The 15,000-nt window shown below is 46.8% G+C and overlaps 1 protein-coding gene across 1 annotated transcript in view; it reads left to right on the top strand.

Annotated features, from left to right (window-relative positions):
* Positions 1 to 15,000, top strand: part of antxr2a (ANTXR cell adhesion molecule 2a) — a 65,047-nt gene that overhangs the window by 11,180 nt on the left and 38,867 nt on the right. Inside the window, exons 8-12 of the mRNA XM_042100029.1 lie at positions 510 to 570; positions 1,000 to 1,095; positions 4,022 to 4,091; positions 10,656 to 10,734; positions 11,204 to 11,299. Coding sequence (XP_041955963.1) covers positions 510 to 570; positions 1,000 to 1,095; positions 4,022 to 4,091; positions 10,656 to 10,734; positions 11,204 to 11,299 — 402 coding nt within the window. The remainder of the gene's footprint in view (positions 1 to 509; positions 571 to 999; positions 1,096 to 4,021; positions 4,092 to 10,655; positions 10,735 to 11,203; positions 11,300 to 15,000) is intronic.

Here is a 15,000-nt window from a genome sequence, read left to right as displayed (position 1 = left end):
TGGCCTCTCCCAGAGCCCTGAGGAGCGTAGATTGGGCCTAATATGGCTGTGGCTGGGTGCGCGGTGGCCACACATTTGCATAGTTTGTGTTGATTTACAGGAAGATAGAGGACGCGGGGCGAGCTCGCAATGCTGCGGCCCTTTTTATATGATAATGACGCGTCTCTTTTAGCCTGCTTTGCAAGCGTGATGTGTGTGTGTGTGTGTGTGTGTGTGTGTCTAGGGTGCATGGTGGGGGGATGTTGACGTGACACTTGTGCATAATTTCCTCATAAAGACCTGACACTGTTCTCACACACTCCTGTTTCCTCTCGATGCGAAACCACACACACACACACACACACACACACACACACACACACACACACACACACACACAAGCACACAAGCACACCAACACAAAGGGTGATGGCTTTGAAATATGAACCAGTGTGTTTGTTTTCAGTGATAGTTGATAAGCGAGAGATGGCGAGGACAGGCTTGAATTAAATTCTGCTTTATTTATGTAGATCCTGAAGAAATCATGCACAGAGATCCTCAGCGTTGAGCCCTCCAGTGTGTGTGCCAACCGTGAGTGCTCATTGTGGAAATAATGCCTTTTAAGGCTGGTTGAGATGTGTGTGTGTGTGTGTGTGTGTGTGTGTGTGTGTGTGTGTGTGTGTGTGTATGATGCATTTGAAATTAACTAAATATCTATATATTAACTATATATCAATATAACTATAATTATAGAGTGCTGTGTATATACTGCACATGTGTGTGTGTGTGTGTGTGTGTGTGTGTGTGTGTGTGTGTGTGTGTGAGAGAGAGAGAGAGAGAGAGAGAGAGAGAGAGAGAGAGAGAGAGAGAGAGAGAGAGAGAGAGAGAGAGAGAGAGAGAGAGAGAGAGAGAGTGTGTGTGTGTGTGTGTGTGTGTGTGTGTCTGAAACAAAGCCTGAACTCTGCTGGTTGGGGCCAGGAGCTGCTTCTTATTTTCCCCTCAACTGGTGTGCATCCTCAGAGTCCTTTGACATCGTAGTGAGGGGGAATGGCTTCACGCTGGGCCGAGCCAAGGATGGAGCCCGGTGCCGCTTCAAGGTCAAAGGCAACACTTATGGTGAGTACCGCATCACACTGCACTGCACTACTGCATTCACACACTGCCAATCACAACAGCCCAGGCCGTTCTAGAACATTCTACTGAATTCCACTCCTGTTTTACTCGATAGCATTTTGTGCTGTTCCTTGTCGTTCCACAAAGCAAGGCTGTATTCCATTTGGTGGAACTTTGGAATTCCATTCTAGATCACTTCTTCTTCTTCACTTCTTCTTCTCCTTTTAGTAACAATCCATTATGTATCATTCTGTTTCAAAAGATTTAGCCTCACAGCATTTGTGACGTGTTGTCACTCAGTCAGTCCAGCAGAGGTGTCAGGTCAAGAGTTTTTGCCAGAGGAGAAGCAGAGTAATACTCTTAACTAGCTCGGTTTTGAAAAATACTTCACAACATCAATCAAACTGTATGTTTTTAAAGTTACAAAAACAAACACAGATTTACTGACTGTTAGCTTATCAGCTAATTGGTAAACTTTGCTGGCCAACTAGTCAGCTAGTTAATATCTGGCTACAACGAGTGGTGTAACAAAGGCATTGTTATGGAAACGCTGGTGCTGTTGCGGGCTGTTGCACTGGTGTGAATCCATCGTTTATATGGACATGTGTGCTGGTTTAGAGATCATTGCAGCTCGTCTCGTTGTGAATCTTTGATATGAATTGGGTTTTAAAGACACTGGTTTGAGCCCCTGGACTCTGTCCTACTAGGGCAGTAGTGGCAATGGTGGCAGTCGGGGCAGTTATACAGTCTGAAGCCCAAACAAGGCAACATCTGCCTCCGGACCGTGCTGGAGTGTTGGAGTGGAGACTTCCCTTTCCTGTTCTGGCATGGCCACTGCCACGACTCTCTCTCTCGTATCTCAACTCATCAACCAAGAGAAGCAGCCCAAACGTGCTTCTGGAAACGGAACTTTCCAGAAGTGAGAGAACGTGCTCTGCCTGAACCCATATGGCTGCTCTCTCATGCACGTTCCTTTGCAGCTCTTCTTCTGTTCACTTCTTCTGGAGTTTCTTCTCCTTTATCGCCATTGCCACATTTTCACGCTGGTTCTATTTCGGGCGTGCAGAGCAATCATTTGATAAGAATCCAGCGGCTCATGGCTGACACGAAAGTCGCTGAGCGCCATCAATCAAGGCTTGAGCTGATCTTTCCACAGCCAGATAAAAATAAGCCATAACCCCACTGTGGTGTTTTTTTAATGTGGTTATTATGGGATAGATGAGGCCTTAGACATGGCTGCCAATAGCCACAATCTCCAGACCCCAATCCAGAGCAGCATCTGGGACCTTAAGCCACATTAGATCAACAGTGTGAGTAGGAATCTGGCAGGGCTGGCCAATGGATCACAGTTTATAATATGCCTTTGAACTCAGAGAATTAGAAAATGAATGAATGAATGAATGAATGAATGAATGAATGAACAGTTGTATTCTGTATTGTATTGTTCCAGATGTCGTGTATATAAATAGAGATTGCTCTCTATGGAAACCCCTTGCTTTGTTGAATAGGTAGCCTACATTTCTGTTCAAATTCAGAAACAGCACACCACTAGCACAGTAAATATATTTCATACATGTATCTGTTTACTGTTCTAAAGATCCACTGCACTGTACAGGCAGATTGCTATTGTGATCGCCCAGCGTGAATTGTCAACTGCACAGTGACTCCTGTTGAAGCCACTCCAGGATTTTTCTCACACCAGTCTATTCACCACATCAAAGCGGCTTTTTAATGAAACTCTCTTACCCATACAGCACACACGCACACACACACACACAAACTCACACATGCATGCATGGACACGCACACACACACACAAACACACACACACACACACACACACACACACACACACACACACACACACACACACACACACACACACACACACACACACATGCATGCATGGACACGCACACACACACACAAACACACACATGCATGCATTGACACGCACACACACACACACACACACACACACACACACACACACACACACATGTGGCTCGCACATGCCCTCACACACACATGAGCTTTGTGTTCCCCACCCTTTGAGAGATGGAACGAAGGAAAGAACAAACACCTGCATGGCCGCCTGACCTCATGCACAGCCTTGACATGGCAACCGGTTCATGAGCTGCTTTTGTTCAGACATCTGGCCTGTCAATCCGTGTGGAGTTACAGTATGCAAACAAACCAGAAAGGGAAGACTATAAATTAGACCTTCATAAAGATGATGCTTGCTCACTCCTGCAGTTAAACATCCACTGGATCTAATATGAATAGCACAATAACTGGAAGTATTTGATGTCCCTTTATAGATATTTTTCCCAAACAGGGTCCCCCCCCCCCCCACACACACACATATTTTTTCCATTTCAAGTTTTGTAGTGTGTGCGCACGTCAGCTGTGCCTTCCTGAAACCTCCCGCCCTCTCTGGATGACTCAGTCAGGCTTTGGCCAGTACCCCCCCCCCCCACACACACACACACACATGCACCTACACACACACACACACACACACACACACACACACATGCACTTACACACTTCTACACACACACACACACACACACACACACACACACACGCACACACAGTCCATCCCACTCAGATGGCTGCAGTGTTGCACATCTGGAAACAAGTTCACAGTCCAATAATGATACTCCCCTTACTCTCTCTCCCTCTTCTCTCTCTCTCTCTCCATCTCTCTCTCTCTGTCTTACATTTTCCCCTGTCACTCCTCATTCTCCTCTTCACTCCAACTCCCTCTTTCTCTCTTTCTCTTTCTATTTCAATGTCTCTTTATCTATCTTAATATATTTCTACTCTCTCTCTCTCCACTTTCTTACTACTTGTCTCCCATCTCTCTCTCACTCCCTCTCTCCTCCTCTCTCTCTGTCTCTCTCTCTCTTCTTCATATTTCCAGATGAGGTGCCCAGTGTGGTGAGAGATGATTACGTGCTCTGTCCAGCGCCGATGCTACAGGAAGTGGGAGAGTAAGTCCTCCTCCTCTCTCCTCTTTCACAAATGACCCCACACACTACTGTAATATGAGGTGGAGATGCGTGGTCTTCCATCGGAGTCTGGAATGAGAGGGGTCATCCGATCTAATATTGCTGTGAACATGGAAAAACAATTCCTCATGAATTCTTAAAAAGTTCTGAGTGCCTGGTTTAACCTCCAAATACCAGTATAGAAATATATGCCAATATACTGTATGTCCAGAACAGGTGTTGATTTAAAAATGTTTTCTTAGAACCATAAACATAAACAAGAACGTAAACATGCATTGCGGTAAACAGGTCTCTTACCAAGACACTCGACATGCGGTAAACAGGTCCCTGGCATGGCACACTTGGCATGCTAAGATGTAAATATATAGTAGTAGTAGTGTATATACTCTTTTGATCCCGTGAGGGAAATTTGGTCTCTGCATTTATCCCAATCCGTGAATTAGTGAAACACACTCAGCACACAGTGAACACACGGTGACGTAAAGCACACACTAATCCCGGCGCAGTGAGCTGCCTGCTACAGCGGCACTCGGGGAGCAGTGAGGGTTAGGTGCCTTGCTCAAGGGCACTTCAGCCGTGCCTACTGGTCAGGGTTCGAACAGGCAACCCTCCGGTTACAAATGACGTCATTCTTTCAAGCCATTTAATGTAACCATGTAATCAAACCGTTTAATGTAACTGTAATGTAACTCCCCTCCCCCCACACACACCTCCCATTCCCTTACTGTTAGTTCTCTTTAGCTTATTATAAAACACTTAGTGCATAACATATAGCATCATAAACAAAAAGGCTGTCTCCGCTACACGATATCCATTTGAAAAGCCTTGCTTAATTAACTCTTGGCTTGCGCTTGTGACCCATTAAGTGGTTAGCTGCTACGAGCAGCGAGTAAACACATCTGTTGGTGGGGGGGGGGGGGGGGGGGGGGTGGAGGTTTGGCGGTGCAGGAATGGAGGGGAGTCTGTGTGCATGTGTGTGTGTGCTTGTGTGTGTGTGTGTGTGTTGGGGGGGTTAAAAGGATGTGCGACAGATGCGTCCGATCCCTCTGCCTCTGGTCCCATGTAAATAATTTACCTCCACACTGCCGCGACACACCGCTCCGCGACACACCACTCCGCGAGCCACCTGCAGCCAGCATCTGAGCCGCTCCACTCCTCTTCCTCTTCTCCTCTCCTCTCCCTCCCTCCCTCTATCTCTCCATCTGTGTGCCGCACTCTCCAGCCAATCACACACCTCCTGTCATCAGCCAGCCCCCCTCCCTCCGCCACCCTCCTACATCCCACCACCATCACCTGCTTTCCCCCGGCCGTCACTCACCTGCGGCCAGCTACCTGAGATGCGCGAGACCACCTCCCAGAATCCTCTGCAAAGAATCAAGTCCCTGAAACTCCCGTCTGAGCGCTTTGATGATTTTAAGCGGCGCTACACTGTCAGAAGTAGGGTGCTAAGCGCTGCGAAGATTAGCATTTGGACGCGAGCCAGCGCTGTGCCGTTTAAGCATCATCTGCTCTTAAATATGGCTACGTGTCCTCTACTCGACGTGAACCGCTGTGAGGGGCCCGGATACCTGAGGGGACTGGTGCAGGCCGTGTTCCAATCCAGTGTTTCGTTCGGTGGAGGCCTTGTCTCTTTTTTATGAGGGGGAATTCATCGGCGTACAGGCGGGAGGATTTCATAAAATATTATATGAATATAACAAGAGCTTTCAGTAGATACAGATGGCAGAGCTCTCATGTGTTCTCTCAGTTTTTGGAAAAGCCCTTATGATGAGATCATCATCTTTAAAATCATTATCACTCTACCAGACCCCTTAGTGCTGTCACCAAAACATTACACAGAGAAAAAAAAGATTTATGGGATTCATTGCTGGACTATGGTGGGGTCTAGATGAAGTGGATTGACTGGAGTCTTAGGTTGCCTTCATACTGCGTCCATTTTACTGGACCGTATGTTATGTTATTCTCCCCTAGCCCTGACCCAGTTGGTCTTCGTTCACATTATATTTTTGTTTGCGGACCTGGGTCCGTTTATGTCACTAGCTTCTATTCACCAATATCGCTTGGCAATGTTGCACAACGGCAGTTTATTTCCTGGATTTGGAACAGATAGCATTCAAACTACACCAGAGTTCTAAGGCCGCATTCACACTGGGTCCGTTTAACTGGACCGTACCCGAGTGCAAAATCTCCTCCCTAGTCCTGACCCAGCTGGTCTCTGTTCACATTGCATTTTTGTTTGTGGACCTGGGTCCGTTTATGTCATAAACACTAGCTTCTTTTTACCAATATCGCTTGGCAATGTCGCAAAAACGGCAGATAGCGCTTGACCTGCGCTGGAGTTCTAACAAACCGTACCCCAAACCCCCGTTTTCTAGCGGCGCCTGGTCCGGACCCGAGTCTGCACCTGGGTTCGGTAGACTGCGTTCAAATTAGCAAAAAATCACCGAACCATCGGTCCAAACGAACTCGAGGCCGGACCAAACAGTCTAGTTTGAATGTGCCCTTAATTACCTCATCAGAAGCACTTCTCCCAGTGCCAACCAAGGAGGAACCGGGGAACCCGCGCCGGTATCAACCCTCTCATTCCCCTCGCTGTTACTCACTTTCAGTAATCTTCACGTGTAGTCAGGCAGCGTTGGACACATTAAGCCCATTTTCCTCCATTCTCCCCCCTAACCCCGCATCCCCAACCCCAACCCCATTGGCAGCTCCAGCTCTGAATGTAGGCTAATGAAGCTCAGATGGAGCTGGAGTGGAGTCCCGATGGGGATGGACAGGCGCTGGGAGAGATGTCCAGGAATCAGAGCATCCTCTGGCCTGTTCTGCTCTCGTCCTCTCTTCCTCTCCTCCGCTCTCGTCCTTCCTCGTGGGCCCTTGTTGCAGGCGGGCAAGGGGCCTCATCTGTGGCGACAGCTGCTGTGGCTAAACTGAGTGTGAGGGGGGCATCTGTTACCCACTACACACACACACACACACAGACACACACACACACACACACACACACACACACACACACACACACACACACACACACACACACACACACACACACACACTCATAGACACACACACACACACACACACATTAGTGGGAATGAGCCTTACCCCTAGAGAGTAGAGGAGAACAGGGGTGGTGGTGTATGTGTGTGGGGTCGTGGGGGTACATGTGCTGTGGATGAAGAAGTGATGGAGGGATCGGGGGTTGGGTATATTGGGGGTGGAGTGGCGCAGGGTCTGTGTCCTCACCTACGTTTTCACAATCAGGGGTGGGGGGGGCTAAAGATAACAGTGGGGTCCTGCTGACACCTGGCCAACAAGCACTCACGCGGGGAGAGAGGGAGGAAGAGAGGGAGGGAGAGAGGGAGGAAGAGAGGGAGGGAGAGAGGGAGGGATGGAACAGTTAAGGGCAGAGGAGAGGGGAGGAGAGCAGACCAGTCAAGCGTGACTCATCAATAATCAATCCCATCTTCATGGCTATGGTCCTGCATGCCGTCTCTCTCTCCTCCATCTGTGGTCGACGGTGGGGTCAGAGGCCTGATAGAGCCTGTGTTGCCCTCATGGTGCCCCAACCTGCCCCTGCTGGTCCTTTTACACCTTAGAGTCATTTTTCTTTTCATTTCAACACTGACTTCAAAACATATTCTTTAGAAATCCATATACTTTGTAGCAGGTAAAATTGGTTGGTGGTCTTAATGATGGTAGTGTAATTCTTCAGGTCATTTTCTGTAAACATTTTATATCACAAACAGGACTGGCACTATGAGGACCGCTAAAGCCTACAGTTTTAGATCTTGCTGTAATGTGAGACCATGCTGTCACAACTGCATGGTTTCCTCTTTCAACTCTTCAAGAGGATATCCTGTGTGTACTTCCTGTAAAATGTATAAGGGCAATTCCACGCAAAACTGTCACATCCACAACGCCAAATAAATACCATGGCTTTGTGTTGGCATTGTGTGTACAAACTGGGATGTGACAGTTTTGCGTGGAATTACCCATAATGTAAAATAATTATAATACTTTAGGAATTATACAGTATTAATGTGTAATATAATGTAAAATTCCTCCTAAGGAATTCTATATTAGGTCCACCACACATATGTAGAAAGACAGTCACATAGTGATGCAGCCCTGCATAGACACACACACACACACACACACACACACACACACACACACACACACACACTCAGAGCTGTTCAGCTGGCAGCTGATACACACAAGTTGGCCCTTGAATAATTTACGCCACTCATTTCCGCATCTTTAAGGAAAATTCCAGAGCCATTAGCGACATGGTTGTCACGGCGGCCATCTGCAAGACATCACAAACACTCCCCATCACTGCCTACCCCCTCTGACACGAAGCAGGACATAGGGAGGTGGGGGGGGGGGGGGGGGGGGGGGTTGGGGTGTGGAAGAGCGCAAAAAGTTCTAGAGGCTTCTTCAAGCGTCTCCAGTGACTCCGAGAGTGGCTTGTTGCTCACTCATGTCGCCGTCTCTGAGTTTGTCTCTTGTCAAGAGCAGAGGTCTGAGTGACGCTCTTCCCTCTCGAACATCTGCCAGTCCCGCATGAGTGTGACACACATCGACTCCCCTCCGCAGAGCAGAGCAGAGGAGCCAGGCCAGGGAATAGCCTAAGTTGGCTGTGCCCGCTGATTGAGATGCAAGTGTCCAATCAGCTTAATGTTGTTGTGACATCTTTGAGAGAAGTGGATCTGGTAACCGAAATCCCACCACTTGCCAGGGAGAGACTGTGGAGTGAATTTTTTAGAAGTTTTTAGGGAGTGGGGGATGGGTTGGGGGCTCCCATGTCAGCTGTCTTCTTTCAGAAACACAATGGCATCTATATGCAGTGTGTGTGTCTGTCATATGCCAAAATTCTGACAACAGATCCCTATTCTCCAAAGTGGATGTAGCGGATTGGTCTGCGGCTGCCAGATTGGGTGGATTAGATTTATAGATTTAAATGCACAATTGTGGATCTTAGTGGATTGGCAGCTCACATACTGTAGTTCTCCATTACTTTGGTGGCGGTTGTGAGCTTTAAGGACGCTCCTGCTGAAATCTTATTTGCATTCAGATGAAGAAAGAAAGTGAGGAAGAGATATGGAAAGAAAGAAAGAAAGAAAGAAAGAAAGAAAGAAAGAAAGAAAGAAAGAAAAGATAGAAGAATAAAAAGATGTGATGGTGCATTGAGAGTGTCCAATTTTATCTAGGGAGACAGAATCATTTGGCAGAAGAGTGTGTGTGTGTGTGTGTGTGTAGAGGGGGGGAAGGCCTCTCCTCTGATCCTAGGTCTGTGCACATATCCAGCTTGATTAACAACCTGCCTCGCCGTTTGCTGTATCGAGTGTGTCAGCTAAATTAGCCTCTCCCTTCATCCATTCAGGAGACACACTTAGTTAACATGCACGGGCCTCTTGGAGCTTCTCACAATGGGCAGATTAGACGCACAGGGAGAGGCGAGAACTCCGCCATGAACCGCACAAACGTACTGGTGGGCTGGTGTAAACAGCACGACAGCTTTTGCTAATATTTGCCACATCTCTAAGGGCGGTAGGTGCCCCGAGCGCTTGGAAATAGGGCCTTTCATCACAGTCAAGTAAAGCGTTTCTAAACAATGGCAGCGCGAATGAAATAATTGAAAGGATGCAAATTTGGGGTTGAATCTGAGCAAGCTTCTCTGACCCACCAAGAGAAAGAAAACCAGCATGTGCAAACACACACACACACACACACACACACACCTCAACACCCCAAACCCACAGGGACAACGTTATTTTCACTTCTCTCTCACACCCGTAACCAAGCCTTTTTGTGTTCGAGCAGAGCCACGTGCAGAACACAAGAGCCTCCTCTTGCTCTCGCCTGCACTCCATTTTGGGGAGGACGTGAGGCGTTCAGTCAGCCCTGGATTCTCATTAGGCGTGTGGTAATTGGATCCTGCGTAACAGACATATGGAGATTACGGTGCCGTTCATCATTAGCACGTTAATTGCTCCCTTTACCTCCTCCGTTACCGGTAAATAAGTTATATGGGTCATTCTCTGCACATCCATTGTGCGGCGAGACTAGCCTGCAAGGCCAGTGACAGCAGAGCACAGCTTTTAATTTGCCTTTTAATTGAATCAGAGTGTTTATTAAAAGTGACTTGACTGTGCTGTGTGGACGTCTTTGACTGTAATTTTACTAGAAGCGCTCATGCTGAGAAATTCGTCTTCATTACTTTATTTATTGTAACATTTTTATGTTTTATTTTTGTTCAATTTCTGTATTTTGATTTTGTACACCACAATTATGCAATTGTAAGGCATTACAATGACACTTTTTCATACGTTTTCATAATTTTCTGTTTGATTTTAAATGCCCCACATATTTAGCTGTAATACAGTGGTGTTGACTGAAGACTAGACACTAGTAGACTGTTGCCGCTACAAAATATTTATTTTGTGTTCACTGAAAACTGAACACAAAATGAAAAAGTGTGGGTGACATCAGTAAGTCTAAGTCTGGGTGACATCAATATGTCTATCTCTTGTTCCCCAGGTCCATGGAAATCCTTATCAGCCTCAATGGCGGCAAGTCCTTCATCTCCAGTGCCTTCACTATCTATGTCACCACCTGTGTAAGTCGAATACCTACCTTACAAAACATTTTAATACAAATTTTTAAGTAAGTATAAGTATACTGTACTCTTTTGATCCCGTGAGGGAAATTTGGTCTCTGCATTTATCCCAATCCGTAAATTAGTGAAACACACTCAGCACACAGTGAAGTGAAGCACACACTATCCTGCCGTTCCCACCGGTCGGTTACAAGTCCGAACCCTAACCAGTAGGCCACGGCTGCCGCATTTTAAAATAAACGTTAGGTTAGTTAATACCGGTACTAATAATATTATGTTATTAAGTATGTTTACTTTGCCCTTTTTGGGATTTTTATGGAGTGGAATGGTGGTATCATGCCATACGTATTATTGTGTTACTATTCCCTGATCCCTGATGTGTGTGTGTGTGTGTGTGTGTGTGTGTGTGTGTGCGTGCGTGCGTCTGCACGTGTGCGAACGTGTGAATGTGTGTGTTTCCCCTCCTCAGTCGAGTGGTTGGGTGGTGTTTATTGTGTTCCTGGTGCTGCTGCTGCTGGCTGCCCTGGCCTTCATGTGGTGGTTCTGGCCGCTCTGCTGCACCGTGGTGAGTAAAGGAAAACAACATACCGCGTAGCGCTGCAACACTGCAACACTGTAGCCCAGCAACATTCCTAGCATATTATTGCGCTTCTCAATCAGAGGGGGACCCCGAGAGCAAATCTTGTTAAGGGTGCCTTTAACACTTTAACACTGTAATATTGTAACACTGCAATTCTTAGGCACCGAAACAGTGTAAATGTAACACTGTAGCACCGACATTTTAACACGGTGACACTGTAACTTTTTAACTGTAACACTTCAACACCGAACCACTAGACCACTGACACTGGCAACACTGAAACACTGCGGAACTGAACTACTGTTGCCTAGCAGCACTGACACTGTGTATGCACGGGACATTTTGCCTTGTTAGTAAATATTTGGACAGTGAAGAGTTCTGTTGTTTTGGTCCTGTGCTCGAGCACTTAAAGATTATACAATTTGAATCTCCGCTTTGATGTTTGAAGTTCCTTCGATACTCGTTAGTTTAGTAGTTTAAGAACTGGAAGGACCTTTTTGCACAAAATGCAAGAAATCTGTCACTGTTCAAATTCTTATGTGCTACATGTGTATGTGTGAGAAGGATCAAGGATAGCTAGTAGTATGTACGCATGTAGTATATGACTGACAGAAGCTTCTGGGCTCTTGTTCTGCTTTTGGTTCTGGTTCCTCTAAAGATAACACTGGGCTGAATGGGAACCATTTGAAAGCATCTCACCCCTCATCCCCTTTTAACCCAGGAACTTTGATGTTAAAAGAGCCCATCACTGCCAATCCCCCTCTCTCTTAAGTGATGACTTCTCTCTTTCCCCTCATTCTTAGTCCGCTCCCCTGTTATTTTTTTCTGTGTCGTGTGTTGCCTTTTTTGAAGACCCCCTTCGCCCTCCCCCGCCTTTCTCTTTTTAAGTGAGTGCTCCTTGCCTGGCACCCTTCCAAGGGTGTCCCTGGATAGACGGGCTCGGATGCCAAGCGCTGATGTGCTGGAAGGGGTCCCGTAATGAACAGAGCTGGATTGCTGGGCGCAGGCCAGGTGAACTCCACTCGCCGCATCCTCAGGGTGTGACCCATTTCAAAACAAGCTGCTGGGGCTGATGCTCTGCACCGGATCTGGTGCTGAACAGAGCTGTGCCAGATCAGAGCCAGATCAGGGCCGCATAAGAGCCAGATCAGAGCCAGATTAGAACCAGATCACAGACAGATCAGAGCCAGATCAGAGCCAGATCAAAACCAGATCACAGACAGATCAGAGCCAGATCAGAACCAGAGGCAGATCAGTGCAAGGTTTTGGCCAAAGCCTGCTAGTTTTTGGCAGGAACAGGATGGGTGAGGTAAGGTTGTGTTTGTAGTTAAAACGCTGACTCCCAACCCAAAATGACCTAATTGTCCTTCTCCTAAAACAAGGGCGGGACGGGACCCACATGAGGAAGTATGTTTCGATCCATGTCCTGCCTTTTAGTATGTGTCGACAGCTTCTTTATGAGGGCAGTGTTGGCTGCTCTTCTTACATTCTTGCCTGTCATTTTTTTTTTGTTGTTAGCTTGTCCTTTTTATGTTATACCATTTAAGCAATGTTCCGGAAAGCATGGCTGTTGTGTGGCCATTTTCACATAGTGTGACTAGTTCACAACTTGAACCATGTGAGTATAAATTTCAGCCTTGGCCCCTCTTTTAAAAAAAAAATCTTTTGGTTCATCAACTCCCCACTTTCCACAGGAACAATGGGAGCCCAGATCGCATTATCAGTCTAAACCATCGCTAACAACTACAGATGGCATGCCCAAGAGCCTCCTGCTCTCTGAATCTGGTGCACAAGGAGCAAACTCTCTCACTCACTCACGCACATACACGCACACCCACACACACACACACACACACACACACACACACACACAAACACACACAAACACACACACAGAGCGATGGCATCGCCAGGCAGGCATAGCGAGCAGCATCGGCCCGCTTTGAGAAAGTGGCGCACAGCCGGGCCCTAGTCCAGGCAGAGATGGAAGCATATTTTGGAAAACCAACAAAGGCATTAAAATGTAAACCCCCTGCAGCATGCCTGGCCAGGCCACTGTTTGTCTTGGTGCAGGAGCTGCTGTTCCCGTCCACCAGGGACTCGGCACTCGGAAAGGGCCATGTGTGCGCTGTTAATATTTAAACTCGGCCCTGCCAGATCTCTCTTCTCTCTACCCCTCCATCCCCATTCCATCCCTCCCCACACACACACCCCCCACATACACACTCACACACACACACACTCACACACACACACACACACTCACACACACACACACACACTCACACACACACACACACACACACACACACACACACACAGACACACATACAGCCGTCTTTCACTCTTTTCTCTCTTTTCTCACTCCCTGCCTTTTTTCCATAAAAAACACACACACAGAAAGGCCCAAAGTGGGCAAACTCACACCCAGGCCAAGGAGTGGGAAATGAAGATCATTTTTGTCTTGTTATCATCCCGGATGAAGTCATATGATATCTACGGACTGATGTCTCATTTCTCCTTAATATTTTTATCCTTATTTTTCTCATGATTTAGCATGAAAGGGCTTTGATTTGTTTGTCTGTTTCAGAGAGATAAGATACATTATGTGAAAATAGTTTTGAGAATAGTTTCGATTTTCCGAGATTGTCAAGCCTTTAATTATGAAATATGAAGGAGCATTTTTCGTGTGTCTTGTGGTAGGCCAGTTTACCTGACAACAGGACTACACAGAGAGAACAAGATCAGCGCAGCATATGAAACCGCAGTGATATTTTCCACCAGTTGACCTCTTAGATCACTGTACTTGCCCAGCTCCACAAATAGCTTCATTTGCTGGTGATGAAAGTGCATCGTTTTAATTTGCAAATATGCTACTTGTCACTCACCCCAGTCACGATAAGCTGGGAAACAGCTTGACACAACATGGGAGCATTACGGACTAAAATGAACGGATTATAAACTCCAATTGGACAATTACGCCGCCGCCATATGGTAATGTTTCAGCTGCTGCCGCTGATTGGTCAGATCGCTGCTGCCGCCGCTGCGTATGTTCAGCGGCTCAAGCTGCCCATCAGATGGCTAAGTGTCCGGCGCTTTAGCGATTAATTACCGACTGCACTTAACGGTTTTAAACGGCCGTCTCTCTCCGCACATCTGTCTGTCAGGTAGTTTTATTTATTTTATTTTGAGGTTTTTATTTGTTAGCCCCCACAGGCGAGCACGCCATTTGTTTAAAGCTTTATTTATCCCGCAATATGCCCAGGAAATATGAAATCTGCTGCTTAATTACTGAGCGAGAGGAGGTAATCCGTTAGCGTAAGGTCTGGCTAAAATGATGGTAATCACCACACCACACCGACACACCCCACCAGCACGCATTACTTGGATTTGCCAACAGTCGGTTGAGTGTCAAAGAGCAATTAATTAACACTAATTGATCATTTTCCATTATTTCAATGACAACAGTGGCGTTACGGCATTAGTGTGCTTTAATGTGAGCGGAACAGCTGTTAGAGCCATGATATGTGATAATGAAGAAGCTTTTTGAGGAGGGAGGCTGAGGGGACTCATTTGGTAAATGCACAACCTGACCGGGTGACAGTGACGAGGAATGAGGGGAAGGTCTTCTTCTTCAGGTTTGGAGTGTGCGCGTGACATTACATTGATCTTCTGCACATACTCAC

This window comes from Alosa sapidissima, chromosome 8 (genome assembly GCF_018492685.1).
Source record: "Alosa sapidissima isolate fAloSap1 chromosome 8, fAloSap1.pri, whole genome shotgun sequence".
Taxonomy (NCBI): domain Eukaryota; kingdom Metazoa; phylum Chordata; class Actinopteri; order Clupeiformes; family Clupeidae; genus Alosa; species Alosa sapidissima.
Note: the sequence above shows the minus strand (reverse complement) of the source record. Positions and strands in the feature narration are given on the sequence as shown.